Source organism: Homalodisca vitripennis, chromosome 3 (assembly GCF_021130785.1).
Source record: "Homalodisca vitripennis isolate AUS2020 chromosome 3, UT_GWSS_2.1, whole genome shotgun sequence".
NCBI classification, from domain to species: domain Eukaryota; kingdom Metazoa; phylum Arthropoda; class Insecta; order Hemiptera; family Cicadellidae; genus Homalodisca; species Homalodisca vitripennis.
The window spans coordinates 133,115,089-133,130,508 of NC_060209.1; the positions used below are offsets into that span (position 1 = coordinate 133,115,089).

At 35.7% G+C, this 15,420-nt stretch overlaps 1 protein-coding gene across 3 annotated transcripts in view; it reads left to right on the plus strand.

Annotated features, from left to right (window-relative positions):
- LOC124357531 (poly [ADP-ribose] polymerase tankyrase-like) overlaps window positions 1-15,420 on the plus strand; it is a 51,282-nt gene that overhangs the window by 12,802 nt on the left and 23,060 nt on the right. Inside the window, exons 1-6 of one of the 3 annotated variants that reach the window (XM_046809420.1) lie at window positions 9,400-9,538; window positions 10,570-10,679; window positions 10,903-11,049; window positions 11,625-11,829; window positions 13,886-13,974; window positions 14,521-14,707. In XM_046809420.1, coding sequence (XP_046665376.1) covers window positions 10,585-10,679; window positions 10,903-11,049; window positions 11,625-11,829; window positions 13,886-13,974; window positions 14,521-14,707 — 723 coding nt within the window. In that variant the 5' untranslated portion in view covers window positions 9,400-9,538; window positions 10,570-10,584. Of the gene's footprint in view, window positions 1-5,548; window positions 5,728-6,264; window positions 6,443-9,351; window positions 9,539-10,569; window positions 10,680-10,798; window positions 10,825-10,902; window positions 11,050-11,624; window positions 11,830-13,885; window positions 13,975-14,520; window positions 14,708-15,420 lie in introns of those variants that run through there. The other 2 variants (XM_046809419.1, XM_046809418.1) reach the window with 2 other exon arrangements.

Genomic DNA, 15,420 nt, shown 5'->3' on the forward strand with positions numbered 1-15,420 from the left:
CATTTTCAGACACAGAACAGGTTTTTTTGTCTTTATAGAATAAAATTTAATGTCACTGGGGTTAATAGAACAAGCACAAGTTTTAGATGGCTTGTCTGAAGTTGTTCATAATACAATTCAGAATTGGTTATTACACATAGCACACACCTCATAAGCTATGTCTTAGGTGTCTTAAAAACAGTGGCTATGTCCTTTCTGTCTGATATGATTACTCATTTGACTGATTAATTTAGGATATTAAAATCTCATCATTAGCTATTACAACCTGATAGGAGAAAGAATATAATGTACAACATATTGTTTATTTGTTGCTCGAGAGGAACATATGATATGTAGAGCAGCAGCCAAAAACTAGTGGTAGCTGCAACTTAATCTCATACAAGTAAATATAAATCTCTCTTAATAAACATAGGCTAATTCTAAATTTCTTTAAAAAAAACTTTCTCAGAGTTCAGGTATCACAAATGGCTGGTTTTAACAAACTTTTCCTGTTAATTTTCTGTGTCAGTTATAATCATAATTTTCTGCTCCATTTTTGGAACAGACACAGCATAAACGTTTTGACAAATGTTAGCAGCTTTGCATTTTTCATTGTTATCACAATTAGTAGCCTTTTTAACCCTTAAAGCGCTAATCTAAATTACTGTCAAACGCTAAAACATAAAAAAATATATTTTTTTAAATTTCCCAATGCTAATTTTTGTTTCATATACCTTGGTATTACCTTAACCCATTGCGGATCACTGACGAGCTGGGCTCGTCACGCAGCGGCCGGGCCTAACGGCACGGTGACGAGCTCAGGTCGCATAAGCGGTCTGCTTTTAAATTTCCCTCCAAATAGTTCTGTTAATGTCTGATAGATCGGGCGATTGTCTTCACTTGTCTACTAAGAGTGTTTAACAACGGTCTACGTTTAGAATTTTCAAAAGTTTTATAAATATCCTACAGATCGCAGTTGTATGTCGAAGTTGAAAAATCATTCATATGAGTTTACTCTCTGCTTTTTAGCGCTTCTGATTGGGTGTTTTCCTCAGTTGATATTATAATACTTTTGAGGTTAATGACACAACTAAACGACGCAGACGTACATGTTGGTGGGTTTAGTCTAGACAATGACCCGGATGTTGCAATCGATTCGCCTGAGCCGCTTTATTTAGACTATGATTCAGACATCATCCCTGCCACGCCGTAACCTTGCTCACGTATTATCGTTCCTACATCACGGATAACCCAGCATGCCCATGTTCCATCTGAACGAATACCTTTGTAGCTGAATTTTCTAGTATGCAATGGCGAGAGATAAGATGTGGCGCACCATTGCTGTTCGTGCGGCCGCTGACCGTGAATTAATTCGTGCCCGCTGGTGCCCGCGCGCCAAAACAATACGATCCGCAATGGGTTAATAGGAAAAAATAATAAACATGTAATATTACATATTTTTGAGAATTTTATACGCACGAAAATATTTGAAATTTTGAATAAACTGCATTGCAGGATAATGGACATAGCAACACTATTTGACAGATTACATTACATTTATACAGGCTATTTATAATGAGTAAATTGTAACTGAAGTTCCTGTATAATTAGTACATAAAATAAATAAGTTCAGTATAAGATTTTGAAATGTAATAATGTGAAATTCAACACAAACTTATTTATATGATAGCCTACAAGGGAAATGAAACAAATATTGTACTTATAAACCTTATTTATTTAGAATAAATAAACTGGACTTGTATGGTGAAACTGGTATAAAATACAAAACAAATAATTGAAAAAAAATATTACACATTATATACCAAAAATGCGCTCATTTGTCAAAACTTGGATCATCTGGATTAGCCATTATAACAAAAAATTATACTAAATGTTAGTAAAAACAATTCTATAAGAATTGTATAAGATAATTGTATAAGAATTACAACGGAATGATTCAAAACACTTTGTTTAACAATATAACCAACATACGACCAACACACACGTAGTTAAACAGCTGAATGAAACGAACGCGTCTGTAGGCGTATGCCGCGTCACAGGCCATACAAAAAATGGCGGCGATTGCTTTCAACCCGAGTAGATACCGTTACAAAGTCCACCAACGGTGACAAAGCGTTTTGTCTAGTCCCGACAGTCGAAAGGAACATCGATCTGCTCTCTTACGGAAGTTTTAATAACTAATTCTTCGCCATTTCATAAGTAAAGCTTTTGCGTTTGTAGACGTAATCCGCGTTTAAAGCATTGGCAGTTCCGCGTCTTTAGGCATTAGCCGCGTTTGAAGGGTTAAGTTTATTGAATATATTTAATTGGCTGCCGCAAGTGAATGTAAAGCAATGATACCTGCCAAACACTGCAGCTTACCTACTCTGTGTACAGCTAACATATGTTTTCTATTACTGTACTTCTTGAACAACATGAAAGTAGGAGTTATGTCCTAGATAATGTTAGTATTTAGATCTGACAGTGATGGAATAAAAATGTGAAGGGAATAATTGTGTACAAATTAAATTGTTTTACGAGTCTGTGCCAATGTTATATATTTGTGATTAATTTTTCTCCAATTATTCTCAACAGATCTTCAAAATATGTGTTATTTTTTAATGTTTTGTATGAATTAACATTTTAATACATATGTTGGGCCAGAGAGAGGAGGTAGCCACAGGGCTGCCACTGACTCACTTTTTCACTACAACTCACTATTTTCGAAAAGGGCCTCATTTTCCTCACTATTCCGCCAATTTACTCACTATCCTCACTATTTTTCGTCTGTCTGGTGTTCGAAAATGGCAAAATGTGTTATTCCTACGTTTTGTATCACGCGCGGAAGCTGGGAACTAGTTTCAAAAGACACCGCGGATGCTTGCGGAGCGCTACGTACCCTCACGGCAGCTTGCAGCGCCACTCGGGAGGGGTGGCGAATACGCCAAGCTGTCCGAGGCAGGCAGCCCGATTGTACTGGCGCTGCGTCAATCAGCGGCGCTGCGCGCGGAACTCATTTGGTCCATGAAGTGCGTGCAGGCGAGCTTTTCCCGCCAAACTCTTGCGAGGACATAGTTGAAATTTTTTCAAGCAATGTTTGGCGTTGAGCACGTCCCGAACGACATGATGACGCTGGGACGCACTAAACTCGGCTATCTGTTGACCGATGCCCTTGGCCCGTATTTCCGCGATTTGATGCTTGCGGATGTACAGTTAGCTGTAACATTCACAGTTTTGTTTCGACGAAAACAACTAATGAAAAGGGAGCAAAGGAGCTCCAAGTGGGGCTCAGATATTATTCGGAGAAGAGGAAGGAAGTTGTGTTTAGCCACCTAGAGACATTTTTCATTGGCTCAGCAAACAGCTGAAGTTGTTTTTTAAGTTGCTTATGGCAGCACTTGATCGTGCTAAATTATTTTTGGGTAAAATGTTGATGCTTTTCTTGTGATGGCCCAAATGTTAACAAGTCTATCATGAAAAAAATTTTCTGATAAAATGAAAGCAGAGTATGATAGGGACCTCCTAAATATTGGATCCTGCAATATTCACATTCTACATAATGCTTTTGAGAAAGGCCTAGATGCTTTTGGGATGGAAGTTTCAGAGCTCATCATTCTAATTAAAGATTTTTTTAGAGTACCCCATGCAGAGCTGAAGAGTACAAAAAATCCCAGGAGCTAAAAATGTGCCTTATCATGAGTTTATTAAACATGTCTTGTCTAGGTGGCTCACGCTTGGACCTGCTGCCGAAAGGCTGCAAAGAACAGTGGCCTTAAAGCACAATTTCTAAAGGCCATCCCTCTCAAGAAGGGTAGAGATGCACAGAAACTGATGGATTCTAAGTGCTATCAGGTCATTGCAACTTGTCTGAAGGATAGTACATTTCCTGCCAAAATATCATTTGTGATAATATAGTGCTTGTCTTTTTGAGAGATTTTGCAAGGTGTTTCAAACAGCGCAACCTATGATTCATGTTTTATATGAAGAAGTTTCTAATTTGTTCATTTTACTGCTAAGTAAGTTTTGTAAGGCTGACATGTTAAAAAATGCTAATGAGTGTATGAGAGTCAATTTTTTCACATGATACTAAGAATTTGGTATAGAACTCAAAAATGTTGAGATTGGAACAAAAACTGAGACTTTACTGAAAGACTGTTCTGACCTAGAGGTTCTGAAATTTCGTCAAGAGGCTCGAAAGCACTACCAGGAGGCAGCCAACCCATCACACTGGAGAAGTCAATTTTGAAGACTGGGAAAGAAACTAGGTATTTGAAGTGCCTTCAACCTCAACAAATCAAGGAATCTCGGTCGGCGCGAGGCATCGTACACGTCTACAAATTGATGAGACTGACATTCCCCGATGTTCAAGAAGACAATCTGCGGGATGAAATGGAAACTCCTGCAGCTTGAAAACTCCCAGAATACGAGACCGGTATGAGGATCGACCATTACTGGAGTAGAATTTTTGATCTGAAGGATTTCAGCAGTGAGACCAAATTTCCTATCGTCTCTAAAGTCGTCAAGGCCATTCTGGCTGCAGCACATGGGAGTGCAGACGTGGAACGGGGCTTTTCTGAGTCACAAATTCAAATGCCTGCTGATCGATCTGCAATGGAGGAGCGTACGCTCACGCGCGCATCAACACTCACGACGGGATGAAGCAGTTCGGAGGTAAAGCCCATCGGGTCCCCATCACTCCGAGCTTTTTGAAAGCTGCTGCCGGAGCTAGTAGCCACTACAAGGAATATTTGGAGGCTGAGCGGCAGAAAAAGCAAGAGGAGCTGCAACGACGAGAGGAGGATGAGAGGGCGCTCCAGCAAAAGGAAGCAGACGAGGCTAGGTAAAGAGATAAGAGAAAGGAGTTGCAGGATCTTCAAAATGATTTAAAGAAGGCCAACTGGGCAGGAGGAAGAAGAAAGAAAAGCGCAAATGCACTGTGAATGATGCCAATAAGAAGCTCAAAGCCGCCCTCCAGAAGGGAGACATTCAGGCAGCGAAAGTAGCTCAGGGCATGCTGGAGGGGGCGCAGAGTATGCTGGCTCCGGTGCAGAAGCGAAAACTTCATCCCTCCTTGAATGCATGTTTTAAGAACCACAGCAAGCGACGGCGCGAGGATTCGAACAAGGACCCCGGATGACCACCAGCTTCCAATTAGTTCATGAGAATACGAACTGCCAATTTAATTAGAATATTATTTATTTTTGTTCGAAAGAAAATTTTTATCTTTCTCATTGTCACTGTTTGATGTTAGACTGTAATAAAGAAAGTTTAACTCTTTTGTATTTACTTTTCTTTTCCTTCTGCCTTCCCTCAGACCATGAGGCTTACGATTATATTACATTTTCAAATGTTCCTCAGGTCATTTTTTAAAGCGGATTTTGGTCAAAAAGGTCATGAAATCACCCGAATTTACTCACTTTATGGTCACTTTTTGTGCTGAAAGCTCACTTTTCCCTCACTATTTCAGTTTTTTAAAGCTCACTTTTTCACTATTTTTAGAGCATGTAGTGAGTGGCAGCCCTGGGTAGCCATGCTTGTTATAAATTAATTTTTTAATGGATGTTGTCAGGTTATAGAGAGCCTGGTGAGAACACACATAACTACTCCTGTGCGTCCCCTGGTGACCAACCCCAGCTTACACCTGCTGTGGCCTCAGCCCCAGAACATGTTGGAGCTACCTGGTTCACCGTTTGTGCCTGAACAGCAGCTGCACATCTCTGTCATCCAGACTGCTACCAACGTTCATGAGTCAGTCTATTTCAGAATTACCAGTTTTAAAATAAATGATATAATGTTTTACACACAACAGTCTGAACAGGTGGGTTTTATGTGTCCTTAGACAGGGAGATTATCAATCTAATCCAATACACGGGAGTTCATGTGATAGGAATTGGAAAACAGAATTGAAATTTGTTTATGTCAGTATTCTTGAATGTTAAAAACCTACAAAAAAATGAATATTCCTATTTTTCATTTATATGTCTACTTCATCATTAAATTGAATAGCACATGATGAGCCAAACTCTGAAACTTGAATGCATGGTTTAATATATGGTAAAAACAAATCCCACTTCAACTATATTCTAACTGTATTTATAGTCTCTCTGTAAATGAATACACATGCTGAATGAAGCAAAATAGTGTTACAACTTTTTAAAATTTATTTTCATCTATTTATTAACCATAACCCAAAATACTTTTCCACATTTTTTAAAAATATGCTGTTTAAGACATGTTCACTAGTTGATGGAGTTTATTCTATTACATTATAACTATTGATTATAGGATTCTGAATGTGTGGGAGGTTCACCGAAGCCGGCTACTCAAGTTGGGTCTGGATGTGAGAGTGAGGGATGTACAGCCCAGCTGCGGTCGCCCATACTCCAGCCAGGTCCAGTGTGTGGTCAACCCGGACCTCTTCTCTCACCAGCATGCCTACCAGATACACATATCCTCTGACAAAGTAGGTATTTAGAACAATCGACCATTCAAGGAAACATTGAGAAACATCTTCTTCTGGTTTTCAGTGATCAGAATTTTTAATACTATAAAATTTCCACTAGCGGAAATTCACTAATGACAACAAAACATTGCATAGTATAAGAAAACTTTTTCAGTCAGAGAAATTGTTACTCAACTTATCCATTTCCGTGGTATGTTGCATTTAAAAGCATAGTTGCCTAAACAGTTTTGTAGTGGTATCAATGCATTGTGTTGAATTTTCTTTCATCAATTAATTGTGAAAATTTAACCGCTAATTTAACCGAATTTATGAAGGAAATTTAGCTTTTTTTACACAAAGTAACAATTTTGTAAAAGAGCATTTACCATGTATAGTGTTACTATGTCAGGTTTTGTAAATTAGTCTGCCATTTATCACTGATGAGCTATCATTCACACAAAATTACCATTTTTATAAAACCATTTGTTAGCCATCCTTTCCTAATAGACAGGCTTATTTTAGCAATTCTGATGTTTGTTAGACTGAGCAACATGATGCCTACCATGTAAAATTAAACAACTTGGCACACGTATTACTCTTGACACCAAAAGCCAGTGGTTTGAATGTTATCCAAACTACCAAACTTTTCGTAATGACACCCCTTAGAGAGATTCCACGCTTATGTACTAGATCAGTGGTTGACAGACTTTTGAGCCAGTGAGCCAACATAGCATTTATAAATCTTTTACCGACCCTCAAGGAATAATGGATTTACTCTTTTTGGCCATCATGCATTTTCTTGGAAGTTTGGAGAGTATGTTGTAGCCGCCATTCTGATGCAGTTATCCAAATATTCATTGATCTGTCTGTTTTTATATTTGTTTTTTATAAACTTCATACTTGAAAAAGATGCTTTACACAAGTATGTAGAACTTAACATAGCTTTCAATCTCAATGCAACTCAGACCGATGGCTCGGAGGTCAATAAAGGTCATTATAAAAATTATTCCTCATACGATCATCTGCAAAAAATGTCTCTTGCATTTTTCTGTAAGGTCAACCGTTTTCGGGCTAGAGCGCTGAGAAAGCGACTACATCATGATGATACACTCGTTTCCGCAACACCTTTGAGGTAGAATGCAAGGCGCGTTTTTCTACATGGTTTCCCCCGTAGGCATAATCCATGATCTGTAATAAAAGTTTTTTTATTTTATGCTCAATAATTATTTATTTGTACATTGAAAAATAGGCGGGAAAATTTGTTTGTATATAATTTTCTTTTATGTTCATTCTTCGTCGATATCCTTAATTTCAACTTCATCAAAAGTTGCTGACAAAACATCGAGTAGACTTATTGCTGTATTTAAATCAACATCGTCATTTTTTTGGACTGTAATATATTATTTTTCAACTCTCAACTCCACTGTTCTGGATCAATTTCTTTTCCTAGTCAGGTTTGTATTTGATAATAGACTCGATAAATATGCTGTTGAGCTGCTGAAGAAGTGGGTGGTAATAATTGAAATTTCACAGCTGTGCTTTGTCTTGTTAGTTTAGCAATGCTACATTATCTGTAATTGTCAATTGAATTTTCTGATTTTGGAGCACCGTACATTGCTAGTACATTCCATATTTATCACCACACGCCTCTGCAGCTTTTAAAACTGTGTCTTTAAATGTGAGAGTACTCACTTCTCTTATAGTGCGTCTGTATTTTTTCTTTTTTTCTTTCGATTTCTTCAGTTGCTTCTTTTCCACAAAACAAACCTAATTTTTTGAAATCAAAAGAATTAATTCTTTTTTTGCACGGAGATGTTGATGTACTCGGCTCTTCTTGGTATTGTTTGAAGGCCGCAATACACAATTACTGTGAACATTTACAAATGTTACAGTATTCAAATACTCAATGTTACTATTACTTCTAGTGACACTAGCATTTTTTAATGTTTGTAGACCTTGTCTAACTTCTACTACGTCACCACAAGATAACGATTCATTACATATGAAACATTTATCACTCATTATGAAAACTGTTCAAGAGCACAAAACTACGAAAATAACGTCTATAACACTCAAGAAATATTTTTCAACTGAGCTAAACACAGTCGACAGGCTCTTATCTGAGTCTGATAAGATAGATTGCTTACAAAGCCAGTGAGTACTGGAGTCTAGCAAGATATGATTAATGACAAAGCCAGTGAGTACTGGAGTCTAGCAAGATATGATTAATGACTAAGCCAATGAGCTTCGCCTAGATGGTAAGAGAGAATTTATGGAAAAGCTTTTATATTTCTTACATTATCCTGAAGTTAGTTTTGCATAGTTAAATTGTTCATTTTGTTGATTTTAGGGGGTTTTCAGGAAATAGCCAATTGTAGAGTAGCTCATTGTTGCCACATCAAACAGCTGGTGACTACTGTTAAAAGCTATTTAAAACTATTAAATTTAGACACAATGCAAATACATACCACATATAAGGCCTAAGTTCTCAACTTAGCTGAGCTCATGTGGTGTTTTGACTGCACATTGGCATCAGTTAGTTGTAATCATTTTATTTTTAACCTTTTTTTGATAATAATTAACTTAAGATATTTATAAAATCAATTAAACATGTTACACAAATTATTACCATCCAAGATTTTCTAGTCACACTGCAACAAAACATTGCTAACTCAATTAAAATATCTCAAGAATTTATTTGTGTTAGCAATGCTACTTAATAGTTATGACATAGTCACGTAAACCTGAGAACTTCAATGCCATAATGGTGTTTAATTTTAAGTAAGGATGTAATCACTAAAGATAAAATTACATAACAATATATTAATGTTTATTATTATATGCAAACTATTCCAATTTTCTGTAGCAATTGTTTTAAACTAAGTTCCAAAATAAAAATAGTAGGTTTTATTATTTGAGAATATTTACAGGTGCAGATATCTAGCGACAGTGTGACAAGCCTGCACTACGCAGTTTGTACATTTACACAGCTGCTGCAGTTGGCTCATGCTCAGGACAGCCTGGACCTCGTGCCTGTGCTCATACAAGACTATCCCGCCATGAAACACAGGGGAGTCCTGTTGGATATTGCACCTATGAGCAGGGTTCCCAACACTGGTAAGTACGTCCTTTACTTGAAAACTTCCCTTTTTTCAAAGTGATTAGTTTAATACAAATATCTTTTATTCTGGGCCTTACGGTTCAATTAAAATACAAACCAAAACAAAATATACATTATAATAAATCAAAATTTGTTTTCTTTTTAAACTTTAAATTTAGATTTTAACAGAAGAGGAGTGTATAGAGTTCAGCATGAATAAATAAATATTGCCTCTGTTTAAAGCGTTCTACAAAGTACATTCACAAGACTACTCATATAAAATCCTGTATGCTATGTGCATTTTAATATATAAAGATTAATATTGTAATGCGTAATGACATTTTAAAATTGTTCAATGGAACAACACAAATTTAGCATGTGTAAATGATTAACATTTCCAACAAATTTTTTAAAAGACTCCAAAGCATTATTTGATGCTAATTTTGAAGAATAGTTAAATTACCTATTATTGTTCTCTGGAAAAGTGCAATTTTGTGTAAATGTTTTAAATACATCAGTGTCCAAAATACTACCAAATCAGAACCATTTTTTGAAAATTAAAATTTGTTTAGATATACAAAATTTAACCAACTTTAGGATACGGTGATACAATTATGCACTTGATGAGACAGTGGGACCACCTCTTGATCTAGTTTACATTTTTTGTAGTATAGATGTTTCTGATGTCAAAACAGTGCAAAGAGTTCATTTTGAGCCTCTTCGGTACAGACTTCATTTGATCTCTTCAGATGGATGTTTACTCCAGATTCCAGGAGTCGTCTGTCATAGTATCAGATTTCAGAGGCTGCCTTCAGTGAAAGGTGAAATGGAGCTGAACTCAACATTTCTATCTCATTTATGCTAAAAGAGAGTAGAAAAAGTAATAATGTGTTTGTAGTATTAATGAAGAATGCCGTATAAATGATTTTGAACACTGAAAAGTTCTGTTGCTGTGAATAACAAAAATGTTCAACTAAACTCAATTTACGTTTAAAGTCTATTCTAGTAATTCAAAACTATAAATGTTGAGAAGGAGAATCTGTTTCAGGACTACTTGTTTGAGATGATTGACAAGTGGTCGTCACTGAAGGTATCTCACCTACACCTGTACACTAGACTGGTGCCCAGTCGGGAATGGCAGCTGTGCTACAAGCAGAGGTTAGTGGGTATTTCTATGGTCTTTTTAATGTTTGCACAATATTAGGAAGATCTCTGAGTAACTGAATCTCTTCAAAGTATGAATCTCAGTGTCATAATGAACGCCTGCTGTGTTACAGTGACATGGTGATGATTGACCGATACTTCCATGACCGCTTTATTAGTTTGAGGTGGTAAAGGAATATGAAACTCAGTGTGATATAGAACCCTTGCTGTGTTACAGTGACATGGTGATGATTGACCGATACTGTCATGACCGCTTTGTCAACCTGTTACCTGTGCTGGACATCGACAATAGTGTGCAACGCCAGGACTTGGAGGAGATGTGGCCTACGTTCCAGGACATAGTTGCTAGCTTCACTAATTTAAGGTAGTAAGAGGTGTCAATAACTTTCATGAAACAATTTAGTAATTGTTGAACAGTACGCCATTACTAATATGACTAAAGACGTGTCTAAAAAATTATGACTTGTTAATGTGTTATATTTGTTCACACAAAATATGTAAACTCTCTCATTTTGTTATGAACATGTTTCAAAGTTGAATATTTTGCATGATTTTTTGAGGTAACTTTTTCTTGTGGATCTTGAAACTTATATCATCTACTAGATTTCAATTTTCTCTTGTTATAAAATTTTATGTTGGTAATGTTATTAGATCATCTTAAAATGATTTTTGTATGCCTAAGCATTCACAACAATACCTTTATTACTAATGTAACACAATTGCCGTGAATAATTTAATTTATACTAGTGCAAAAGTTCAAAGTCTTAGAGTCCGGTAGAAAATTGTTGGAAGTTGTAGTAATAAAGGCATTCTGTTAAAAAAATGTTATATGTCAAAAGATATGTTGTAAAAGTAAAATAATTGTCAGTAATTATACTAGTGTAGATCATTATTGTTAACAAAGAAAACAAATATATTTATAGTATGTTTATGTGGCAGATATGTACACCTGGGACCTAGACTGAGCAGTCTGCTGATATGTGGTGGAGAAGAGAGCAGTGAGATCCGTCTACAGGAGATCTGGCACTACCTGTCACTGCCGGCCGATGTCACAATCATGTTGTGCTCCAACACTTTACACAATCTTCATCTGTCCAAGGTCTATGTTCCTCCCAACATTGTTTTAATGGACTATGGCTTCCAGGTGAGCATATTGTAGTATTGTATCTATAACTTAACCTTTAACTATGCAGCATTTCACTTCCTGCATGCGGTAGGGTTTTTAGATGATATATTGTGTAGGATAATGAGATTTACTGTAAAGTTATATGCATAAATTATAATATATTCAGCACAAATACTTTACAAGCCTGAATTGAGAGTGGAACATTTTCTATCCTAAACAGGCAAGAACATAATCTGATAAATGTGGGATCAGTTTGCCAACCGTCAAACAATAAAAAATTATTTGGAGCATTGGTTTGGTCTACTACTCTATATCATATGAAGTTTGTCAAATATTACACGGTAATGCATTATGTTCTAAAATTCTGAACCTGCTTTGAACCTATCAAAATTTTACATAGAAGAGGAATAAAAGATAATTGAAGAATTAATAATTGTTTTGAAAAAGATGCATATAAATTTAAAAGAGGCTTACTGTGTCTGTTGTAAAAGTAAGTTTTAAAACTGTTCAGTCATTTGACCTTAAAACGTGCATCAACAGTAGGAATCAAGTATCTTTATAAGATTTTGGTTTATAACATCTAGGAGGTAAACACATGCTCTAGTTCCTTTTTAATTGGAAGTACAGTCATCATTGTTACTGTATCTTCAACAGTGTTGGTCAAGTTAGGAATACTGAATAGTTGGGGTGGTTTGTCACTGATTTGGTTAGTGCAGTTGAAACAAAAATTCATGAGGACTGAGGATTGAACTCAAGTGTGTAGGACTTTCTTGTATAAAATTGTGTCATAAAACCTACAATTCAGAAAATTAGGCTCTAAATGACATATCCTTACAGAGGACCACAAATAAAGGAGATGGGACAGTTCCTAGACATTTTTGACTTGTTACTGAGAAGAAGGGCGTGATGAACCGATTCAAATCGTCACAGGAGATGAAACATGAGAATCCCATACTATCCCTAAATCCAAGCAACAGTATGGAATATAGCGTACACCCTCTTCTGTCAATGTAAAGCCAAACAAATACTGTCACAAGACAAGACCATGGCAACTATGTTTTGTGACAGGCATGTTGTGTTTTACTGATGTAATTTATGCCATGAGAAACAACCATCAATGCAGAAGCCAACTGTGTAACATCGACAAAGCTCTTCCAAGTGGTTCAGAAGAAAAAGATGCGCCTTGCTGATGAAGGGAATTTTGCTCCTCTATGACAATACAAGACCTCAAACTACTATCCAGACTTGCGTAATGATAGACTCTTTTGGCTGAAAAGTTTGGAACATTGGTTAATAATAGATTCTTTTCGCTGGAAAGGTTTGGATCATCTGCTATATGGTCCTGACCTTGCTCTGAGAGGTTTCTACCTTTTTTTGGCTCCAGAAATATATTGTAGGAAGCAATACATTTGCGAAGAAGTGAAAATGGCCATGAATTCCTGGTTGTTAGAGCAGATGGCAAATTTCTTTGAAGAGGAATTTCAAACTTAGCTTTAAGATATGACAATTGGTTAAACAAAGAAACCAATTATGTAGAAAATTAAATAAAAGTATTTAAACTATTTAAAAAAATTATTTGGTTACAATAGCAAAAATTATTTGGTTACAATAGCAGTGTGTGTGGTGTGTCATGCAATATAAATCTCTGAACAACCCATAGTCAAAGTGTTAAAAAGTACTACAGTTACTAACAGTTTGTGGCCTACTGATATTAAATGTAAATTACTAATTTACATGTAGCTTTGTTAACACTGAGAGCATCAGTATTACGGTTTAAATAATTTAGAAATTAGTTTTAAGCAATAAAAGTCAACTTTTATAAAACATGTTTATAGTGTTTTTATAAATATTATAAAATGTCTAGGCCATTTTTTGAAGATTTTATACTGGTAACAAATGATCCTGGAGCTCTCTGGTGAGACTTATAGGCTTTGCTTAGTAGTGAATGTATGAAATCAAAAGATGTATATTAATTAGAATTACAAATATTTCTTGTTATTATATACATCGTTTTAAATTGTAACTTGTTACTTTTCATTAAGAGCCCTCATTAATACAATCTTTTTTACTGTAGGCTGATTACGACTTTGCGGACTGGACACAAGAGTTTCATCAGTACGGTTGTACCACTTGCCTGTGTCCTGGCACTGCCAGCTGGAACAGGTTTGTATATCATGCATTCTATACCACCATCACATTAGGAATCTTACTCGTCTTTTGTCTATCACATTTGTTAACGGGGGTCAATAGCGTTGTTAATTTTCCTGTTCATTTGATAAAATATTTTTTCATTCTTAACATTGTTACTGATAAATATTCCATAATTTTTTTTGTAACATATTTTTATGTTTGATAAATTTCTGAATTTCTTATAAATCTGATTTAATTTAAAAAAGAGGGAGACTATTTGAGTTTACATGCTATTTTTGTACTAATTTTAATTTCAATAATATAAACTTTGTTAGTACAGAATTGTATGGGATCTTGACAGGACATTGGCCCCTACCTCCAACCTTACCCATTGTGAAAATCATACTACTCAGGTAGCAATCGCAAAGGTCCTTTTAGGTATAATTCCAATGAAGGATTTCCTTACATTCTTGTCTTAAGAGAAGCAAAAAAGTAATAAAATCTGCATTAAAATTATTACATGTAACAAATGAAAGAGATCTCCCCAAAGAATTATTTTATCATGTTAACTGTTTGCAGTCTGGCTGGCTGTCCTGAGGCTTCTATCTGCAACATCTATCGTGCGGTGCAGGCTGTTGGCAGCACTGGTGCGGTCGGGACAGTGGTAGCACACTGGTCAGGCTCGTACCACATCACTCACTATCCTTTCAGTTGGCCTGGCTTCCTCGTGGGCTCGGGCTTGGCCTGGAACACAAATACACACTGGGTAAATGATTGTTACTGTATAAAACATTAATACATTATACCACAAAGAAAAAATCTGAGAAATGTCACTTTTTCTAGAGAAGGTTCATTGAATCACAAGTAATACAAAAAACCATAACATGCTGTAATGTTTAGGTTAATAAATATGGTGTGTATTAAGCAAATTATTAACAATAGATCAGATAATATTTAATTACTGGCTTACATTTGAAATCTTAATTTTTTGTACAGTACTTTGTTTCAAAATTGTCCAAGAGTTTAAGACCATGCATCCATTCTGAATTATTGTTTTGGATGTGCACATAGTTCACTTACGATTTCACTATACCCTGAAACCCAATGAATCATATGTCATACATCTTGTATCATGTTTGGATGACGTTTAGTGTCCATTAAACCATATTGAAGGGTGAATCTACTTCCTCATGCTATAGGGGGATGTATTGTAACCTTAGACTTGAAGATGATTTTGTTTGGTCTTAGTTAGTTGAGGGTAAATAATCATAATACTGCAAAACAAGTTGAAAGAAAAAAAGAACTGGAAGTATAAATTGTCAGGATTTGAGTTATTTTCTACTAATTTTGAATTATTGAATTATATATGATAGTGAGAGATCATGGATTAAAAGGACCAATCCTATGAAATATTTGTGATTTAATATTAATTCAAGACAAATGTATTACAATATTTAATGTTTTAAGTTAAAATTATAT